We start from the raw sequence: 16,148 nt of genomic DNA, 5'->3' as shown, positions 1-16,148 counted from the left end.
ACAAATTCGCTTACTCCTCCCAAAATCTGTCTAAAGCCACCACGCCACAAAAAGATTTGAGTCTTTTCCCATCTCAAAGACGATGTACGTTTGAGTCTTCCTCTTATGATAAAGACTAATCTGTTCAAGACAGGGTGGAATCACAGGAGGTAGTTAAGCGGGGAAACTAGTAGGATTGGAATCGCTGATTGACGGTGCGACTGAGTATGTTAGCTGGCTAAATAAAAGATCAGGTAGGAAGTTGTCCGAAGGAGGTAGTTATAAGGTCTTAAAGAAGCTAGCATCATCTATAAATGATGGGTGAGTATCACAGAACTGGGACGCTTGACTTTGTGACATTGCGATATCACAGTAATCATATAGTAGCATGAATAAGAGAAAGAGTGTTACGGGCTAGACCGTAGGAAAACCTATGACTAGGTATGTACAATAAGAACTCGCTGAAGAACTAGAATAGGAGGTGCGCGCGGTCTGGATAGAAATATCCGATTGCGCGCCGCAGCTAGCAAGGTGTCACGTGACCCAGAGCTGTACGGCTTCGCGAGTGCCTGCTAGGCGGCACGAGCATATCGCGGGCCTTGCTCGCAACAAGGAGGAAGAATATTAAGTAGAATATATATTAAATAAATATATTAGAAAGATTAGTAGAGGGTAGTAAAGAGAACTACTTATTAAATAGATTAGATACTAATAGCTTATATAGGAACTAGCTAGTAATCTTATAGATATAGCTATGCTAGAAGCATGGGAGGCATATACTAGAGGGGAAGGGGGGTAATATTATAAGTAAGGCCTGTAATATACTTATACATCTAAGATAGATACCAGCTCTAGGTTATGTAATACCTCACTAGCTGTAGTGCATAATCAGATATTTCTATCCAGGCCCACAGACCCCCTATTCTAGTTCCTCAGCGAGTTCTTATTATACATACCTAGTCATAGGTTTCCCTACGGCCTAGCCTGTAACAGTTGGTATGGGAAGCTGGTACATTCTTGTGCTAATTGTGAAACTAGCACAGCTTGGTATTTTAGAAGAGCTTAGGGAGTGCTTCCAGGGACATTGTACCTATGTGCAAATTACTGGAATTATAAATAATTTAAGGGAGAGGATAGGCCTAAATCTTGTGTTAACCACTTGAAACTAATAGACCATAAGAATGCTGGAGACAGAGTATGTGATAATCTAAATTACTAAATTACAGAGTCTGAGGGTCTTTTGAATAAAGCTGTGAAGTTGCTGCAGTACAACTGGAAGCCTCATCCTAGCAAGGATGGAAGATGACTTTGTATGGCATGTCACAACTATCTAAAGAATAAGAATGAGGATCGTCTGAAGAAGCTGGTAGAGCAGGGTAGGCTGAGTCACAGGAAGGTGACTTCTAGCAAATGCGCCATGTGCCAAGCTACTGAGTCCCTGAGGTGGTTGAATAAACCTGGAGAGCCTGGCATAATTATGTGTAAAAAATGCTACAGCAAAGTGTAGAGACAGAATAAGAAAAAGAATAAAGAAGAGAAAGTGGAGAAAGAGGGAAAACAGAAGAAAATCATGCTAAAGGACATTAAGCATAAGGTATGCTACCTATGCAAGGCAGCAAGACTAAGGCTGATGGGATGACTTGGACAACCTTGAATATTAATGGCTTAATAAAAGTGGTATGCGTACTGTGCTATGGATCTTACTATAAGAAGCATAAGGGGAATTTTCAGTGATAAGTAGTGCGTTGAGAGCAAATACCAAAAGGCTTGAAGAAATGCATAAGATGTGGGCGTACGGACCATACTAAGAAATGGAGGTGGTCAAAAAAGAATGGTGAACTGGTCTGTAATTTATGTGCCACAGTAGAGCAACATGAGGTAGAGTATGGTAAGGAGTCTAAAGTGCAGCCTGCTGAATCACTCAACAAAGCTAAAAAAGAAATACAGACATGCTACCATTGCAAGTGCGATATGAAATTAAGGACATGGGAAAAAGACCTCAAAGAGTGGCTCTGTGTCACATGTTACCAGACTTATCATATATGGTATGATGAGCTTCCTATAACGCGAGAGCAAGTTTAAGATAAGGAATGCCGATGCGAAAAATGCAAAATACTATACAGCTCAACGTGGTCATTGCTGAAATTAGGGGGAAACAATGAGCTTTGGTGCGGCGACTACTATAAAAGTAAGTATACATTGAAGAGCCCTCCCAATTGAGCGCAATATCAGCCAGCACAGGGATCACTGGACATGACATTTCAGGCCTTTTGTTGGAAAGACAAAGTTATAGATGGATCAGAAGCTTGCCAGTCCTATTTTCAGAGAGTTCATGGCATTAATAACAAGATTGAGACCTTGGTGGCCATGAAAATGAGTGTGGAGGCAAGTAATTCTTGAGTATTGAAGATCTGACAGATGAGGAGAGGTCAGCAGATGATGCTAAGTTAATTAAGGATACTGGATTATGTTACTAACAGACATTAGAGGTGGTTCTCTAAAGCAGAAGAATAAAAAGCCTATTAGTGTATTAAAAGGTACTGCTGCTAAAGGCTATATAGATGCATTTAAGCTTAAGGGCTTAGCAGTCATTAACTAGTTAACTACTAGAAAGTTAGTTAGTCAGCATGTCAATGGCATTAGTTACTGTTGAAGGCCATATGTCATATTTATGCTTAAGGGTCACTAGAAAGCCAGCCTGTTAGCATGTTAATAGCATTACTGTCAAAGGCCATATATATATATTCACACTTAACAACTTATTAGAAAGTTGGTCTGTTAACATATTGATAACATTGCTGTCAAAGACCGCACGTATACATTTGAGGTTGGGGACTTGGCAGTTATTGCTGGAAAGTTGGTCTGTTAGCATGTTAATAGCATTGCTGTTGAAGGCCACACATGTATGTATCTAAGCTTGAAGACCCAGCAGTCAATACTTATGTTAACCAGATTATGCACTATCATTCCTACTACACTAGAAATAGTTGTCTAGACACCTTTCTGGCTGATTAGTTTGATGGCTAATAATTGGAAAGTTGGTCTGTCAGCATGTTAATAGCATTGCTGTTAACTGCTAATTTTCTAACAATCACTTCCCTGCCACTACTTCTCCCTCAACTTCTCCCTCGACTTCTGTGTCGACTGTTCCCTCAACCATTCCTTTAATTGTTCCCTCAACTGTTCTCTCAACCTCTCCCTCAACTGTTCCCCTGAGTGTTTCCTCAACTTCTGCATCAACTTCTTCCGTCGACTTCGCCGTCGACTATTCCCTCAACTATTCCCTTAATTATTCCCTTAACTGCTCTTACAAATTATTCTCTTAACTTCATTTCTCAACCTCTTCCCTTGACTTCTCACTCAACTTCTCCCTCGAGTGTTCCCTCGACTCCTTTGTCAACTGTTCCCTCAGCCATAACCTCAACTATTCCCTTGACTGTTCCCTTAACTACTCTTACAAACTATTCCCTTGACCTCTTTCTCAACTCTTCCCTCGACTTCTTTCTCAACTATTCCCTTAACTGCGCTCACAACTGCTCCTGAGACCAATCCTCCGACTGCTCCTTGACTGCTTACAACTGCTCTCATAACTCCTCCGGTTCCCGAGCAACTACGCGGGCTGGCGCCACATAATGGACCACCTCAACCTCTTCCATGACGTTAAACACCTCTTCAACCATCGATGCATCCAATAAAACTCGATTTGCGGTATGAAGCCAGCGGTGTCTATGACTTATACTGGATGCCATGGACCAACCACGTAAGTATTCATTTCGATATCTAAAGGAGGAGGATGACTGACAAACCACACAGCCATCAAGCGTGCCACTACTGCTGTCACTGTACATGAGTACACTCCTCGAACATATCGACCACCTCCTATCCAAGCTGGGACGACAGATTAAACCAGAAGCCGAAACCGCCGCATTGACATCTCAACATCTCCTCAAGATAATCCCTCCAAGGCCGATGATAAGAAGCTAGAGAAGAAGACCGACCAGTCATTCCGGGACCACACGCCCATGCTGATACTTGGAGGGAAACACTGGAACAGTGACTGCAAAAAAAAAAAAAAAAAAAAAAACTTCCCGACAGGTCAATGTTATATTACTGACATGTACTAACTAAACTCTTTAGAGTGCTAGAATGCTCCTTCTCCTAAACCTAATCTTTGAAAAGCCCACGACAACACCTCTCTCCCTTTCTTTCTCTGAGTCTATCTCAACTTGTCTGCTCTTTACCTACCTCTACTACTTGTTCATCGCACCACTCTTGTAATCTTCATCATCCCTTTCACCTTCTCCATCACCATCCAGCAAAAGCGCAAGAGCAAATTCCATCTTTAATTTTGAAATGGAACCATACCCTGGAGAGTATAACACCTACCTACCAACTGAAACAAAGGTTTTGATAGGTCCTTATTTATTAAACATTACGGTTCCATCCTGTAATTCTTTTTCTTTTCATTTTTTTTTTCTCTTTTCCTTCTCTTAGGTACCAAAGACACTTACTCGACCCCTTCCTTGTCTGTCTTTCAGCCATAACAGTGGTGGCCGAACCAGGCGTTTATCTTGTGTTTGTCTTCTGTATATCTTGTTGTCTATCTTATTATCTATTATGTTGTCTTTCTCGTTTTTATTTGGTGTCTAGCTTGTTCTCTATCTTGTTGTCCCTGTTATTGCCTTGTGGTCTGGTCAACTAGGTAAGACTGTTCGAATATTCAAAGGATGATGACTGCAGACTAACAAACATAGAACCCAGCCGCCGCTGCATCCTCGTCCACTCCTACTACTGGACCACATCCACCCATATTACTGCGTCCACCACCACGAGCTCTGATACTGCTATGAAAGAAAGAGGATTTCCTACTCCGTCTCCAACGACACCAATGATGCTGAAATGAATGATATGTTAAGACTGCTCCCATAACTACTCGGAGTCTGCTCCTCAGACCACGAATTTGCTTTACCTCGTTCATTTTCCTGTCGCCTTCAAGCCCGGCGACGAGTACTTCCCTCTCATCAAGGACAGCCCTATCCCCGACGGCGATGTCGAAATTGATGACACCATTTCCATTGTCGACACCTGGAAGGCCATGACCAAGCTCCCCAAGAGCAAGGCCCGCGCCGTCGGTGTTTCCAACCACACCGTTGACCACGTAAGTGAGCGGCGCCAGACAGGAGACAATAGCTGACACCGTACAGCTTGAGGCCCTCATCAAGGCCACTGGTGTTGTTCCCGCTGCCAACCAGATTGAGCGCCACCCTCGTCTGCAGAGCAACGAGCTGATTGCCTACTGCAAGGAGAAGGGCATCCACGTCACCGCCTACTCGGTATGCCGCCTTTTTACCTCCCATTGATAATTGCCAACAGTCGCTGATTTTTTTATACAGGCTTTTGGTAACAACATGCTCGGTCTCCCTCTCCTGATCGCCAGCGACAAGGTCAAGGAGGTTGCCGCCGAGGTCTCCAAGAGACTCGGCCAGGAAGTCTCCCCCGCTCAGGTTATCCTCGCCTGGTCCCAGGTCGGTGGCCACAGTGTCATCCCCAAGTCGGTCACTCCTTCTCGTATCGCCGCCAACTTCCAGGAGATCGAGCTTACTCCCGAGGAAGTCGAGAAGGTGTCTTCTCTTGGCAAGCAGCCCCGCCGCTTCAACATCCCTACACTGCCAACAAGCCTCGCTGGGACATCAACATCTTTGGCGAGGAGGACGAGAAGCCCGCCACCCACAAGGTTATTGTCTAGATGTCATTGTGATGGGTCTGTCATGCCTGATGATTGATGTATATATGTTCTTTTGGGAGGATATAGAGCGGTACATAAAAATGATATCCCATAAGATGATTGCCCAGTAAACGAAACGACATTTGCACTAGAAAAGTACCGAGACGCTTCAATCCGTGAAAAAGACTCGCCGTGTATTGGCCTCACTGTCTCCAGCTTGGTTTACTTTCCACGTCGCCCGTCCTCCTGACTAGGCGCTCTAGAACAACTCTAAATCCGGAAACTTTAAAGATCAAGATTTGGAACCTCGCTTACTACGGACTGCGTCAATTAATGGTCTGTCACACACCCGGAGACCGAGGACATGCCACATCCCTCATGGCATCGCATTACCTGCAGTGCGGAACATCTAGATACTATACAACCGGGGTGAGCTACGGCTGGCGCATGAACAGGTCCAACATCGCCGGATAATTCGGAGTCCCCAACCCCGTCACCGGATCCCATCCCTTCGCAGCAGAAAACCCCTGCGTCCCACAGCCCGGGTTACTCCCCTGCGTGATATCATTGAACACCTCCGGATGCGCATACAGCACCGGGTTCACAAAGCCCACCGGCGACTTGCCAGCCGCGAGCCGCTCCTCGTTGATCCGGGTCAGGATCGCCGCGAACACGGGGGCAGCGGCCGAGGTCCCGCCAATCCGCGTGGGCAGCCCCCTGTTGAAGATGACGACGTTGTCGCCGACGGCCGCGACGTCCGGGTACGCCCGTCCGATCCGGTTGTAGATGCCCCCGTTCTGCGCGAAGCTGCTGTTGTCGACGCTCTCGTAGAACGCGTACCCGGGATCTGCTCGGGAGAAGTAGGTCTCGACCGCTTGCTGCTGGTAGTCTGCGCGCTTGTAGATGTTGCTGAATCCGCCGCCGGAGGGGAACGAGGTGACGGCGACTTCTTCGTCCTTGCGGGGGTCGGCGCCGAGGGGGAGGTAGGTCCCGCCTACGGCGGTGAGGTAGGGACAGGTGGCTGGGAAGTCGGGGGCGAAGACTTTGCCGTCGGTGCCGAGGCAGTTGCTCGGGGTTGGATCGCCGCTGCGGCCCTCGACGCCGGAGTCGCCCGATGCGACGACGACGGAGACGCCCTGCAGGCCGAGCTTCATCCACTCGTTGCACTGGCGGCGCTGGTAGGCGATGGGTAGGTCGGCCTCGGCGCCGCCGTAGGAGATGGAGAGGACGTTGGGGGGTTGGTAGACGCCGCACTGGAGTTGACTTTTGTAGCCGCCGTCGGCGGGATCGGGGTACGACGGGTCTAGAGGGGAGATCTCGCTGCAGTAGGATCCGTCAATCGCATCGAGGAATGTGTTGAGGAAGCCGCTGAAGTTGTAGTTTGCTTGGTACACTGGATCATCGGTCTGGAAGAGGATGGAGTTCTGCGGCCAGATGATCGGGTACGAGATTTGAAAGTCCAGGTCGGATTCTGGGCCTGCGTTGAGCACGCTGGTTGGAGCTTGAGCCCCGTCAACGGCTTTCAGGATGGGATGAGTGCCCTGGGGAATTTGCCTAGAGGGGTCAGCGATGAAACAACTCAGCAAGGAAAAACATACTGTGCGAAAAATGAAAAGAACAGGTCGAGATCCTCTTGGCTGTAGACATCCCCCAGATCCTCAAAGATGCCCAATTCATTGCCCTTGGTGGCCTTGGTGCCTTCGGTAATGTTGTACATCGCTACCTTGGGTTAGCTACGTCGTTGGACTGTGACGGTGGAGATACCTGAGATACAAGCTGGTGTGACTGCAACGTCACACAATACCAATGTATTACCCAGTAGCTCGGACAACGGCAGTGCCAGCGGCTCAAGAATCGGCGGCAGCGTGCCTTGGCCCTTGCCAATGCCAAATGTCCGCTTATCAATGCTCCGAGATCTCTTGACTCCTTCCACCTCCAGTAGCTTGATGCCAGGGGTGATGTAGTCGATATGGCGTTGCACTAACTGGGGGACATGGTACCTGGATAATAAGCATGCTTATCACTCAACGAAAAGGCCAACACATACTCCCGGCAAGCAATGTGCGATTTGCCCGTTCCTTCATGTGAATACAGATAGTACTCGGTACGGAGTAGCCGCTCAACTTCCTCTGCACTCGCATCAAACTGAAGCCACTGCTTGTTCACCGACTGGGAGATGCGGTGGGCGGATATGCCCTCAGACTCAAGCCATGTTCGAACACGATCGACAGTTTCCTGGCTCGGAGCAAAGAGATCGTGAACCTCTTCGACGGAGAAATATTGTCCATAGCGAGACGAGCGGGGATTGGATCTACCTGTTATCAACGATGGATACACCTAGGTTTAGTCAAATCACATACACTTCCATCAACAAGTCATGGCCACGATCTAGGTTCGACTGCGTGAGACCAATCCTCATAGGCAACGTAGAGCCCTTATCCAGTCTCTTCTCCTCTGTCCAGGAGCGAGGTAGGACAGCACGACGTTCATGCACGACATGATCGTTCGGAGTGGGACCAGCGAGCACGCCGGCTGCAGCTGCAGCTCCCAGGAGGACGTGTGAGAATCGCATTATTCAGCGCAAGACCAGCTTGTGTGTACTGTACCCAGCAAGACGGCCAGGAAACCCCTTTATATAATACCCATGATCCGTCTCTCCTGATCGAAACCCCGCACGAATCGCATATAATGCCCATCACATCATGATGGAACGTCGCAGTGGAGCATAGTGCTAGCACAGAACGGAGCTAATAGAAGCAAAGACAGACTAAGATTGGGGATCAGCTTCGTGGTCATGTCGATCTACATCAACCAGGGATTGTGTCCTACCTTGATTGGACGTGTGATACCGCATTTCTTGAACTCGTTCATGGTATTGTACTGCAGCGGGGAATGAAGGCATACTGAAGCTTATTACACCCAGTTCTTCAAGCATCCAAGACAAACAAGCAAGACTGTAAGTGAAGATGCAGTCAGGTAGAAGCTTAACAGTTTCCGTGCCTCGGGCTGATCTGCCCAAGAACTCATGTGACGCACCCACAAACCATGATCTTCATTTCTTTAATGAGTCAGGAGACGGACGATCAAATTCACCCTGGCGCACAGACACGAGGTAGGACAATCTGGCTCAAATGGTGTTGTCTGATTTGGATGAGAGATGCGGCGTCTTGTAAGTATAGCCTCGGTATACAACGGCCGCAAAGATAACCATCAAGAAGCAAGCGCAAAGCGCAAACAAGTTCTCCAGAGCACGCAAACGCTCCAATTGATAGTTCAGGAGATTTCCCCATCGAGCACCCCCGCAACATCAAGGTTGAGCTAAAGCCCAACCCCACCGCCGATCTAGTCCGCGTCCAGGTGCGAATAGGGGAAGATCGACTTGATAATCGGTGACGGTCGAAGCACTACAAGGTTTGGCGCCTTGATTTGAAGGAGCAGTGTGTTTTGATGGGGTAGGATTGGGGTTCATCGGGGTGCTGTGGTGAGAATTGTCGGAGAGACTGACCAGGTGCAAGATGTTGGATCAAGTCACATGTCTGTAAGGGTGCACAGTCGTGCGACGCTGGGCAGCCTAGACATAATACTATAAAAAGACTGGAAGGCACACCGAGTGCACTAAATGTAGAACAATACTCGTCAATTCATGTCACCATTAAGTGTCATCAATTCGTACTACATGATCCAAGGCCACACTTAGGTAGCGGCCTGATAGACAAATGACTCATAGTATCGTGACATGACCGGGCAGGATGCTTGATGCTATCCCGGTGTAGAATAATTGCTCGCCGGCCTGTCCATCTCTGCCATGGAGGATACAGTCTCCTTCCATGTGTCTCCGTGACCATCAGTCAAACCCGTCCAAACTGGACTGCGTTACCCCAGCCGGACAGGCCGACAGGCCGACAAACCAATCCATCTCCGGTGACGATCCACCTTATTATCACGGGTGTCTGACCAATGGCGAGTCTGTGATCAAAGAGGCACACAATGAAAGAGCGGAGTACGTAGCGAGCTTGCGAGCGGACAGACCAAGTGTTGTGTAAATGGTCGACGTCGAGAAATTGTAACCCCCGTCAAGAGGCTGATATCCAAGTTATGGTCGATCGGGTGCCCATTCTCTTGGCACATGATAAGGTTATCGAAGATGCATTAGCCGGGTAGGTCAGAAATTGACCGAAGATAGGAACTCGCAGGGTATGAGCGAGACGCCGCTCACTTGAGGGCGAGAGCTATCGTAGATTGGCGGCGGGCAGATAGGATGGCGAGCCCATCCCACGCTAAGTTATAAAAGGACAATCAGATACTGTCCCATGAAGAAACCGCCAGCCAACCAGGCCAGATGAAGAATTGCTCACGAACCGAGCCACTTCCACAACAACTGCACAAGCTGCTTGCGATGAACCGGTTTAGCGATGTAATCGTTCATGCCCCTCGCAAGGTACGTCTCCGCGTCCCCCTTTAGCGCATTTCCGGTGAGTGCTATGATCGGCACGTCGTTGTTCACCTCACGAATCTTCGTCGTCGCTTCGAGTCCATTCATAACCGGCATGTTGATGTCCATGAGAATTGCATTGTAGGAGAGAGGTGTTTGCTTCACGAGTCGGACTGCCTCCGCGCCGTCCCAGGCCGTGTCCACACGTTCGAAACCGAGGCTCTTGAGGAGCTTCAGCATGACGATTTGATTCACCATGTTATCTTCCACTAGCAATATGTGCACGTGGGGAGCAATCCGCTTGACCTCTTCCATGGGTTCGTATGAATCTTCGGCGGGAGCGGCGACGCAAGTTTTATCCGATGTCGGAACGTCCACGCCATACATTTTGGCTGTCAGCCAAAACACGCTACCCTTTCCTTCCGAATTGGGTTTGTATCCAACAGAGCCATCCATTAGCTCTGCCAAGCTCTTGCAGATGGACAGGCCAAGCCCTGTGCCCTGATAGCGCTTGGTGGCCGAATCTGCAAACCGCGTGAATGGGGTAAAAAGGGTGTTGATGGCATCTTCGGGCACTCCGATGCCAGTATCAATAACTTCTGTCGTGATTGTGTACATATTGGGATCGTGCTCATCTGTTGCGAAAGTGTGGTTGACCTTGACATGTCCTTTCTCTGTAAACTTCATCGCATTTCCCACGAGGTTCTGAATCACTTGCCGATACCGAAGCGGATCACCCCGGAGCATTTTCGGGAAGCCCGCGGGCATCGAACAGTAAATCTCCACAGCAGGGTTCAAGGCCTTGCAATTCCGTACAACCGCTCCCACGATATTCTCGACGCTCAGGACATCCGTGTTCAGAGAGAAGGTGCCGGAGGATAACTTGGAATAATCAAGCACGTCGTTGATCACTTGAAGCAAAATCGACATCGAATCCTCAATGATGGAAGTGTATTCACGTTGCTGAGCGTCGAGCTCCGTGCTCCCCAACATGGTCAATGCCAGGTGCATTCCATTCATGGGCGTCCGAATCTCATGGCTCATATTGGCCAGGAAGTCGCTCTTCATCTTGGATGACTCCTCAAAGGCTGCGACCATCCGCGCTTCAGCCGCTTTGCGCTCGGTCAAGTCGCGCGTAACTTTGACGAAACCAACGTGCCGACCGAACGAGAAGATGGGTGTAATCATTACGTTGGCCCAGAACCGTGAACCATCCTGACGATACCGCCAGCCTTCATCCTCGACTTTTCCTTCCCGTAGGCACACTTCGAGCTCTTTTCCAGGTTTGTCCGCCAGTCGATCTTCGGGTCCGTAGAAGATCGAGAAATGCCGACCGATGATCTCACTCGCCTTGTATCCCTTGATAATCGCCGCGCCCGAATTCCAGGTTGCAATGTTGCCGCGCGAGTCCAGCATGAAGATGGCGTAATCTCGGACTGTGTCAACCAGGATCTTGTAAGTTTCATTGATGTAGGCATTATGTAGCGACTCGGTATGCGTCCTGGTGACGTTGTGCGCTTCCAAGACCAGGTTCATCAGAGTCGTCCCCTCGAAAACGGGCATGATTCTGAGTGAAAAATAAGAGCTGATTCTGGGAAGGTGGATGGTTTCGATCACTTGGACAGCCCGGGTCGTAATCGCCACATGCAAAGCACCGTTCAAAGTCGCAACGTCTGGTGCAGGTATCGTGGTGAGGGGTAGTTCGTAGATGGAGGCTCCCAGGAGGAAGTCTCGAGACTTTCCGCAGAAAGTAAGGTGGCTATTTGACACTTCAGTCACGCGCAAGGACGAGTCGAGGACGATGGTCGGTACAGGAGTGTAGCGGAAGATTCGACTCAGCGAGGAAGTGTCGTTCTGGGCGACCTCTCCCTGGGTGTCACGCAAAGTGTCACAGCTTGGACATTGCGGCGGTTCAGCTGCATCCTTACCACTGCGCTGCAGATTGAGCTGCTCTTCATCGGGAGGAGTAGCGACCGTGGAGAAATTTACGGGTCTCTGTTGGCCATCTCCGATGTGAAGACGAAGGAGCTCCTTGTCGAGAGCCATTTTAGCTAGCTGAATCCCCCGCACGAGTCTAGCGAGGTAGTAACAGCAGAAAGGAACCCAACAGAGAACTCGCTACTGCAGAAGATGCATGAGGAGAGTTTTGTTAGTCAGTTTCCCAATTCTGTGGTTTGGCTCTGTCTTTTGCCTCTTCCCCTGTGGCGCAACCGAGGGGGTCCGAAACAGGATCGAGAAATGGCCGAGCGGAGGAAGATGAGAGTTGAGTGAAGGATTATCAATGGACCAGTTAATTTGCCCCGAGAATGCAGATGATTATCAACTGATGCACGTCAATGTGGAAAGTGATGGATGAAAGAGGTTGAGTAGAAATTCACAGTCGCAGTCGCAGATAACTAATTCTTCGCTGCCCCTCGTGATACAACCAAGTAGTTTTAGTACGTATCCTTAATAGAGTAGTCCCAAGTCAAGTCCAACTCCTTAGTCGTAAGAGGCAAATGATGATTGACCTTCTTTTAGTGTGGGTTTGGAACTGTCCCGTCAGGCCATTCCATTCCAAATACTTGGGAGTTGGGAGTCGGGACCAGTCGCAGGCCAAGATCACCACCACCCACGTCATGGCGGCCAAGAAAAGAGTCTTCCACGCCTGCACAGTACCTACAGTACCTATCGAGTCCCGACACCGAGTGTGTCAGCCACTGGCTGGAAGTTGTAGCCGGCGGCTGCGGGGAAGGCGATCCCAGGTTCCAGATGCGCGCAGAATCGTCAAAAAACAGGTTGCTGCACCGCTATGTTCAGATTTAAGTTGGAGAGTCCACAATACTACGATGGAAAAAGTCTCAAAAACAGAAACGGTCCTTCGCCGCTGTAAGCTGAAGATTGTGTTCATGTAGATTGTAGAGGCAAATCACATCTGGTCGGCTTGAAGTCCCGAAACAGGGAAAAAAATGTCTACTCTCTACCCGCGACTCTTTGAATCCCTTGCATTTGACTCGTGAACTCCACGGGTCCAATGACTCGTTAATTGGTACTTTTTCCTCGCCATGATCCAGCGTTGTGTTTGACATTTCCCAGTTCACTTCAACACGAGCCGCGATATTGCCTCTGCGATCATCGGGAAGCTGACACGCTCAGCGTGAGACTGACACTGATGCCGATGGCTCAGATGATCAAACAAACGGAGGACTGATGACATGATGTCATAGTGTGTGACATCTCTGCCATGCAGCCCATACTAGGGATCGGTCGAAACCTTAGAGATGATATGATATGCAGACCTGATCTCCTCGAAGCACTGTCGCCTCGGCTTTTGATAATTTATGCCGGTAGTAAGAGACCATGACCTTGTCAGAAGTAGAATATGGTTCGTGACTCTTGGTTCCGCGCCTTGCTAGTGGGTGGCTAAGTGCGTGACGATGTGGATCCTGATCCCTGAGAGGAGAGGAACATGCCAAAAGCTTGGAAGCGCTGGGACGAGGTCTGATTCGAGTTAGAATAGATTATTACTTTCGAGCCTGAAAACGTGCGGGATTCGCAATCACGAGGACCCGCTGACACCAAAGATTCTTGAGGGATCTCATCGACAAGGCCAGACCCAATACTACCCAACGTGGTCGGCAGGAGTCGAAGACTGTCGAACTCGGATGAAAGTTTTGAATTCATATCAGTAATTTTAGCCGATCTTTGGTGGGTAGTCACCAGAAACAGGATCTGCAATGGCAGGATGGAGAAGCTGAAACCATCACCAATTCCAATGTGATGGACAGAGGTTATAGGATCACATTTTCTCTCTCAGACTTCTCCACTGTCTTCACCAGCCATTCCGCCACTCCATAAGAAAATGCATAGCCTCCTCCTCCGAAGCCATAAGCTGACAAGATTGTTTGTTGGCCCAATTGCTCCGAATCCAAGCGAAACCCTCCCTGCCTTGACGGTCGAATACCGATAATATAGCTCAAGGACTCTTCGGGCGGATTAGTGGGAACAACCTCTGGTGCGAGACGGTGAGCGCGCGCAATTTCGTCTCGAACAACGTCCATATCAACCTCTGGGGACCTATCTACTGTTAGCTTTGTGTCAGAGCTGCATGAATAGGAAACGTCTCTGACAGGTTATTCTGCTGCTTGACACCCCCCAGCACTACTCCCTCGGATAAAGGACGGGGGATGATATAGGTATACTCTTTTCCATTGCGGAAGTACATTTGTCGACACTTGTCGGTACGGTAAAAGACATTCTGGCCTCGCTCAGGAAAGCACTTGTCATCCCGGACGTCGGTGAGGGTTTTGCTTCCGAGCCCGCTGGCGTTGATGAAGACGCTTGACTCGGGGAACATGGCGTATAGTTCCCGGAGGGACTCGACGCGCTTTCGAATGAACTGGCCGCCAAGAGCAGTTATCTGCTTTCGAAGATAGGGCATGTGACGTGTCGGATCCGTTACCAGTGTTTGGTATGACCACCCACAGTGGAAATTCTGAGGATATTCACCGGATTCAAGTTCGCGAAACTATCCCCGTCAGCATGGTGACACGCACTGAGCGGAACGGCTCCAATACCTACATTTGAGACCACAGTCTTACCCCAGAGAGAGGAGTTCTCAGATGGTGCTTCTTCGAGATATTCGCGCGCATCAACAAGGCAAACTCCCGATTCGGGGTCTTCTTGCGCCATCCTCAACAGATGCCGATGCGTAACAGCTTGAAGGTATCGATACTCGGGACTGATACCGCCAGCAGCATGCCACGTTGCTCCAGCCCAGGCTGATGCGTAAAAAATATTCTGGTCGCCTGGCAGGAATTCAGCAACAACCACAACGCGAAAGCCATTCAAGAGGAGCTGTCTTGCTGTAGCGCATCCGATGATTCCTGCGCCTAGGATGACGATCGGACGTTGTGAGAAGGGCATAGGAGACGTGTGGTGGCTCTGATCGCATTCCCCCATTTTGTGGGTGAAATCTCTTCTCGCTGATACTTCTGTAGACTCTTGGGCCCCAATCGTTTGTCACAGAATATGGAGATGGGACAGTCCCAAATATCAGGAAGCTGGGTTCGCAGAGGCGATAGAGTGAGGGTACAAGAGAGCCACGCAAGGAAGCTGTCGATAGGTGAAGTCTAGGTCAGTGCGGACATGACCTGGTGTATCTGGGATTGAACATTCTGGACAAGCTGCCCCATCGTCAGTTCAATGTGTTACAGTTTAATTCTTTATACCCGCCAGCCACGACTCTCTTACCTGATCAATCTCCTGATACCTCGGGTGTCTGCGTTGGGGTTGAAGAGCGCTCAGATCCGACCGTCGGCTCTACCCGCTGGTAGAAGACATCCACAACAATTCAGCGTATCACTTGGCAATAGTAATTAATATCACTATAATTGACTAGAGATAGACTAATCTGCAACCAAAGCATTGCAAGGCACGTCAATTCACCTTTAGTGTTACTGATCCGACCAATATGGAAGAAACTAGCGGCCGATACCGACAGACATGGATGTCTATCCCTGAAGACTGCGCTAATCTGAAGACTTTGGAGAAGAATGAGCCAATAGTTTCAGATATGTGTGAAGAATGGGACGGGGGTTTCTGCCTCTGCGAGTCATGTCGCCTTAATGCCGTCTTGCTCGCGAGGTTGAGGTGTTGCCAGGAGCCGAGTGTTTTACCAAAACTATCCAAGCGAAAGTAGTCCGATGATCACTTTTTTTTTTCCGAATTAAATATATTATCGAGGTCTTTCCAGTAGAATCTTTGTAACGATTCCATCATAGTATCTTCTTTGACTATACACTGTAGTCTTGTTCGAAATAGTCTTCAAGAATGTCTCGAAGGCAACGAAATCACCTGACTTGCTTTGTCACACAGGGTGACAGGATTCAGGAATTCTTGGATGTCTGCAGGACTCGGGGATGATAATTCATCCCTCAATCGGTCAATTGAAATCTAGAACACCAGCAAATTAATAATCAGTCAGCTTGAAATCTTTACTCTGCTTGCTTCACAGATTGTTTGTTCTATACG

At 48.8% G+C, this 16,148-nt stretch overlaps 4 protein-coding genes across 4 annotated transcripts; 1 reads left to right on the top strand and 3 right to left on the bottom strand.

Moving 5' to 3' along the window:
• Positions 1–3,661: 3,661 nt before the first annotated feature.
• Positions 3,662–5,725, top strand: CDV56_107305 (uncharacterized protein; the record flags this gene model as incomplete). The annotated part of the gene is made up of 7 exons (XM_026760924.1): positions 3,662–3,739; positions 3,793–3,821; positions 3,890–4,032; positions 4,896–5,137; positions 5,184–5,312; positions 5,373–5,600; positions 5,657–5,725. The coding sequence occupies 7 exons, from the start codon at positions 3,662–3,664 to the stop codon at positions 5,723–5,725; spliced, it is 918 nt and encodes a 305-aa protein (XP_026613546.1).
• Positions 5,726–6,138: 413 nt separating this feature from the next.
• On the bottom strand, positions 6,139–8,276 carry SED1 (S53 family peptidase; the record flags this gene model as incomplete). The annotated part of the gene is made up of 5 exons (XM_026760809.1): positions 6,139–7,258; positions 7,303–7,423; positions 7,469–7,704; positions 7,752–8,015; positions 8,065–8,276. 5 exons carry the CDS (start codon positions 8,274–8,276, stop codon positions 6,139–6,141), a joined length of 1,953 nt encoding a protein of 650 aa, XP_026613545.1.
• A 1,779-nt stretch (positions 8,277–10,055) lies between these two features.
• Positions 10,056–12,182, bottom strand: fos-1 (sensor histidine kinase/response regulator Fos-1/TcsA; the record flags this gene model as incomplete). The annotated part of the gene is made up of 1 exon (XM_026760626.1): positions 10,056–12,182. One exon carries the CDS (start codon positions 12,180–12,182, stop codon positions 10,056–10,058), a length of 2,127 nt encoding a protein of 708 aa, XP_026613544.1.
• Positions 12,183–13,906: 1,724 nt separating this feature from the next.
• CDV56_106854 (FAD-dependent oxidoreductase) lies at positions 13,907–15,041 on the bottom strand (the record flags this gene model as incomplete). Its single annotated transcript, XM_026760473.1, has 3 exons — positions 13,907–14,192; positions 14,246–14,643; positions 14,697–15,041. The coding sequence occupies 3 exons, from the start codon at positions 15,039–15,041 to the stop codon at positions 13,907–13,909; spliced, it is 1,029 nt and encodes a 342-aa protein (XP_026613543.1).
• Between the last annotated feature and the right edge of the window lie 1,107 nt (positions 15,042–16,148).

The sequence above is a fragment of the Aspergillus thermomutatus genome (genome assembly GCF_002237265.1).
Source record: "Aspergillus thermomutatus strain HMR AF 39 chromosome Unknown NODE_124, whole genome shotgun sequence".
Taxonomy (NCBI): Eukaryota; Fungi; Ascomycota; class Eurotiomycetes; order Eurotiales; family Aspergillaceae; genus Aspergillus; species Aspergillus thermomutatus.
The sequence above is the reverse complement of the archived record's forward strand: the minus strand, read 5'-3'. Positions and strand labels throughout refer to the sequence as shown.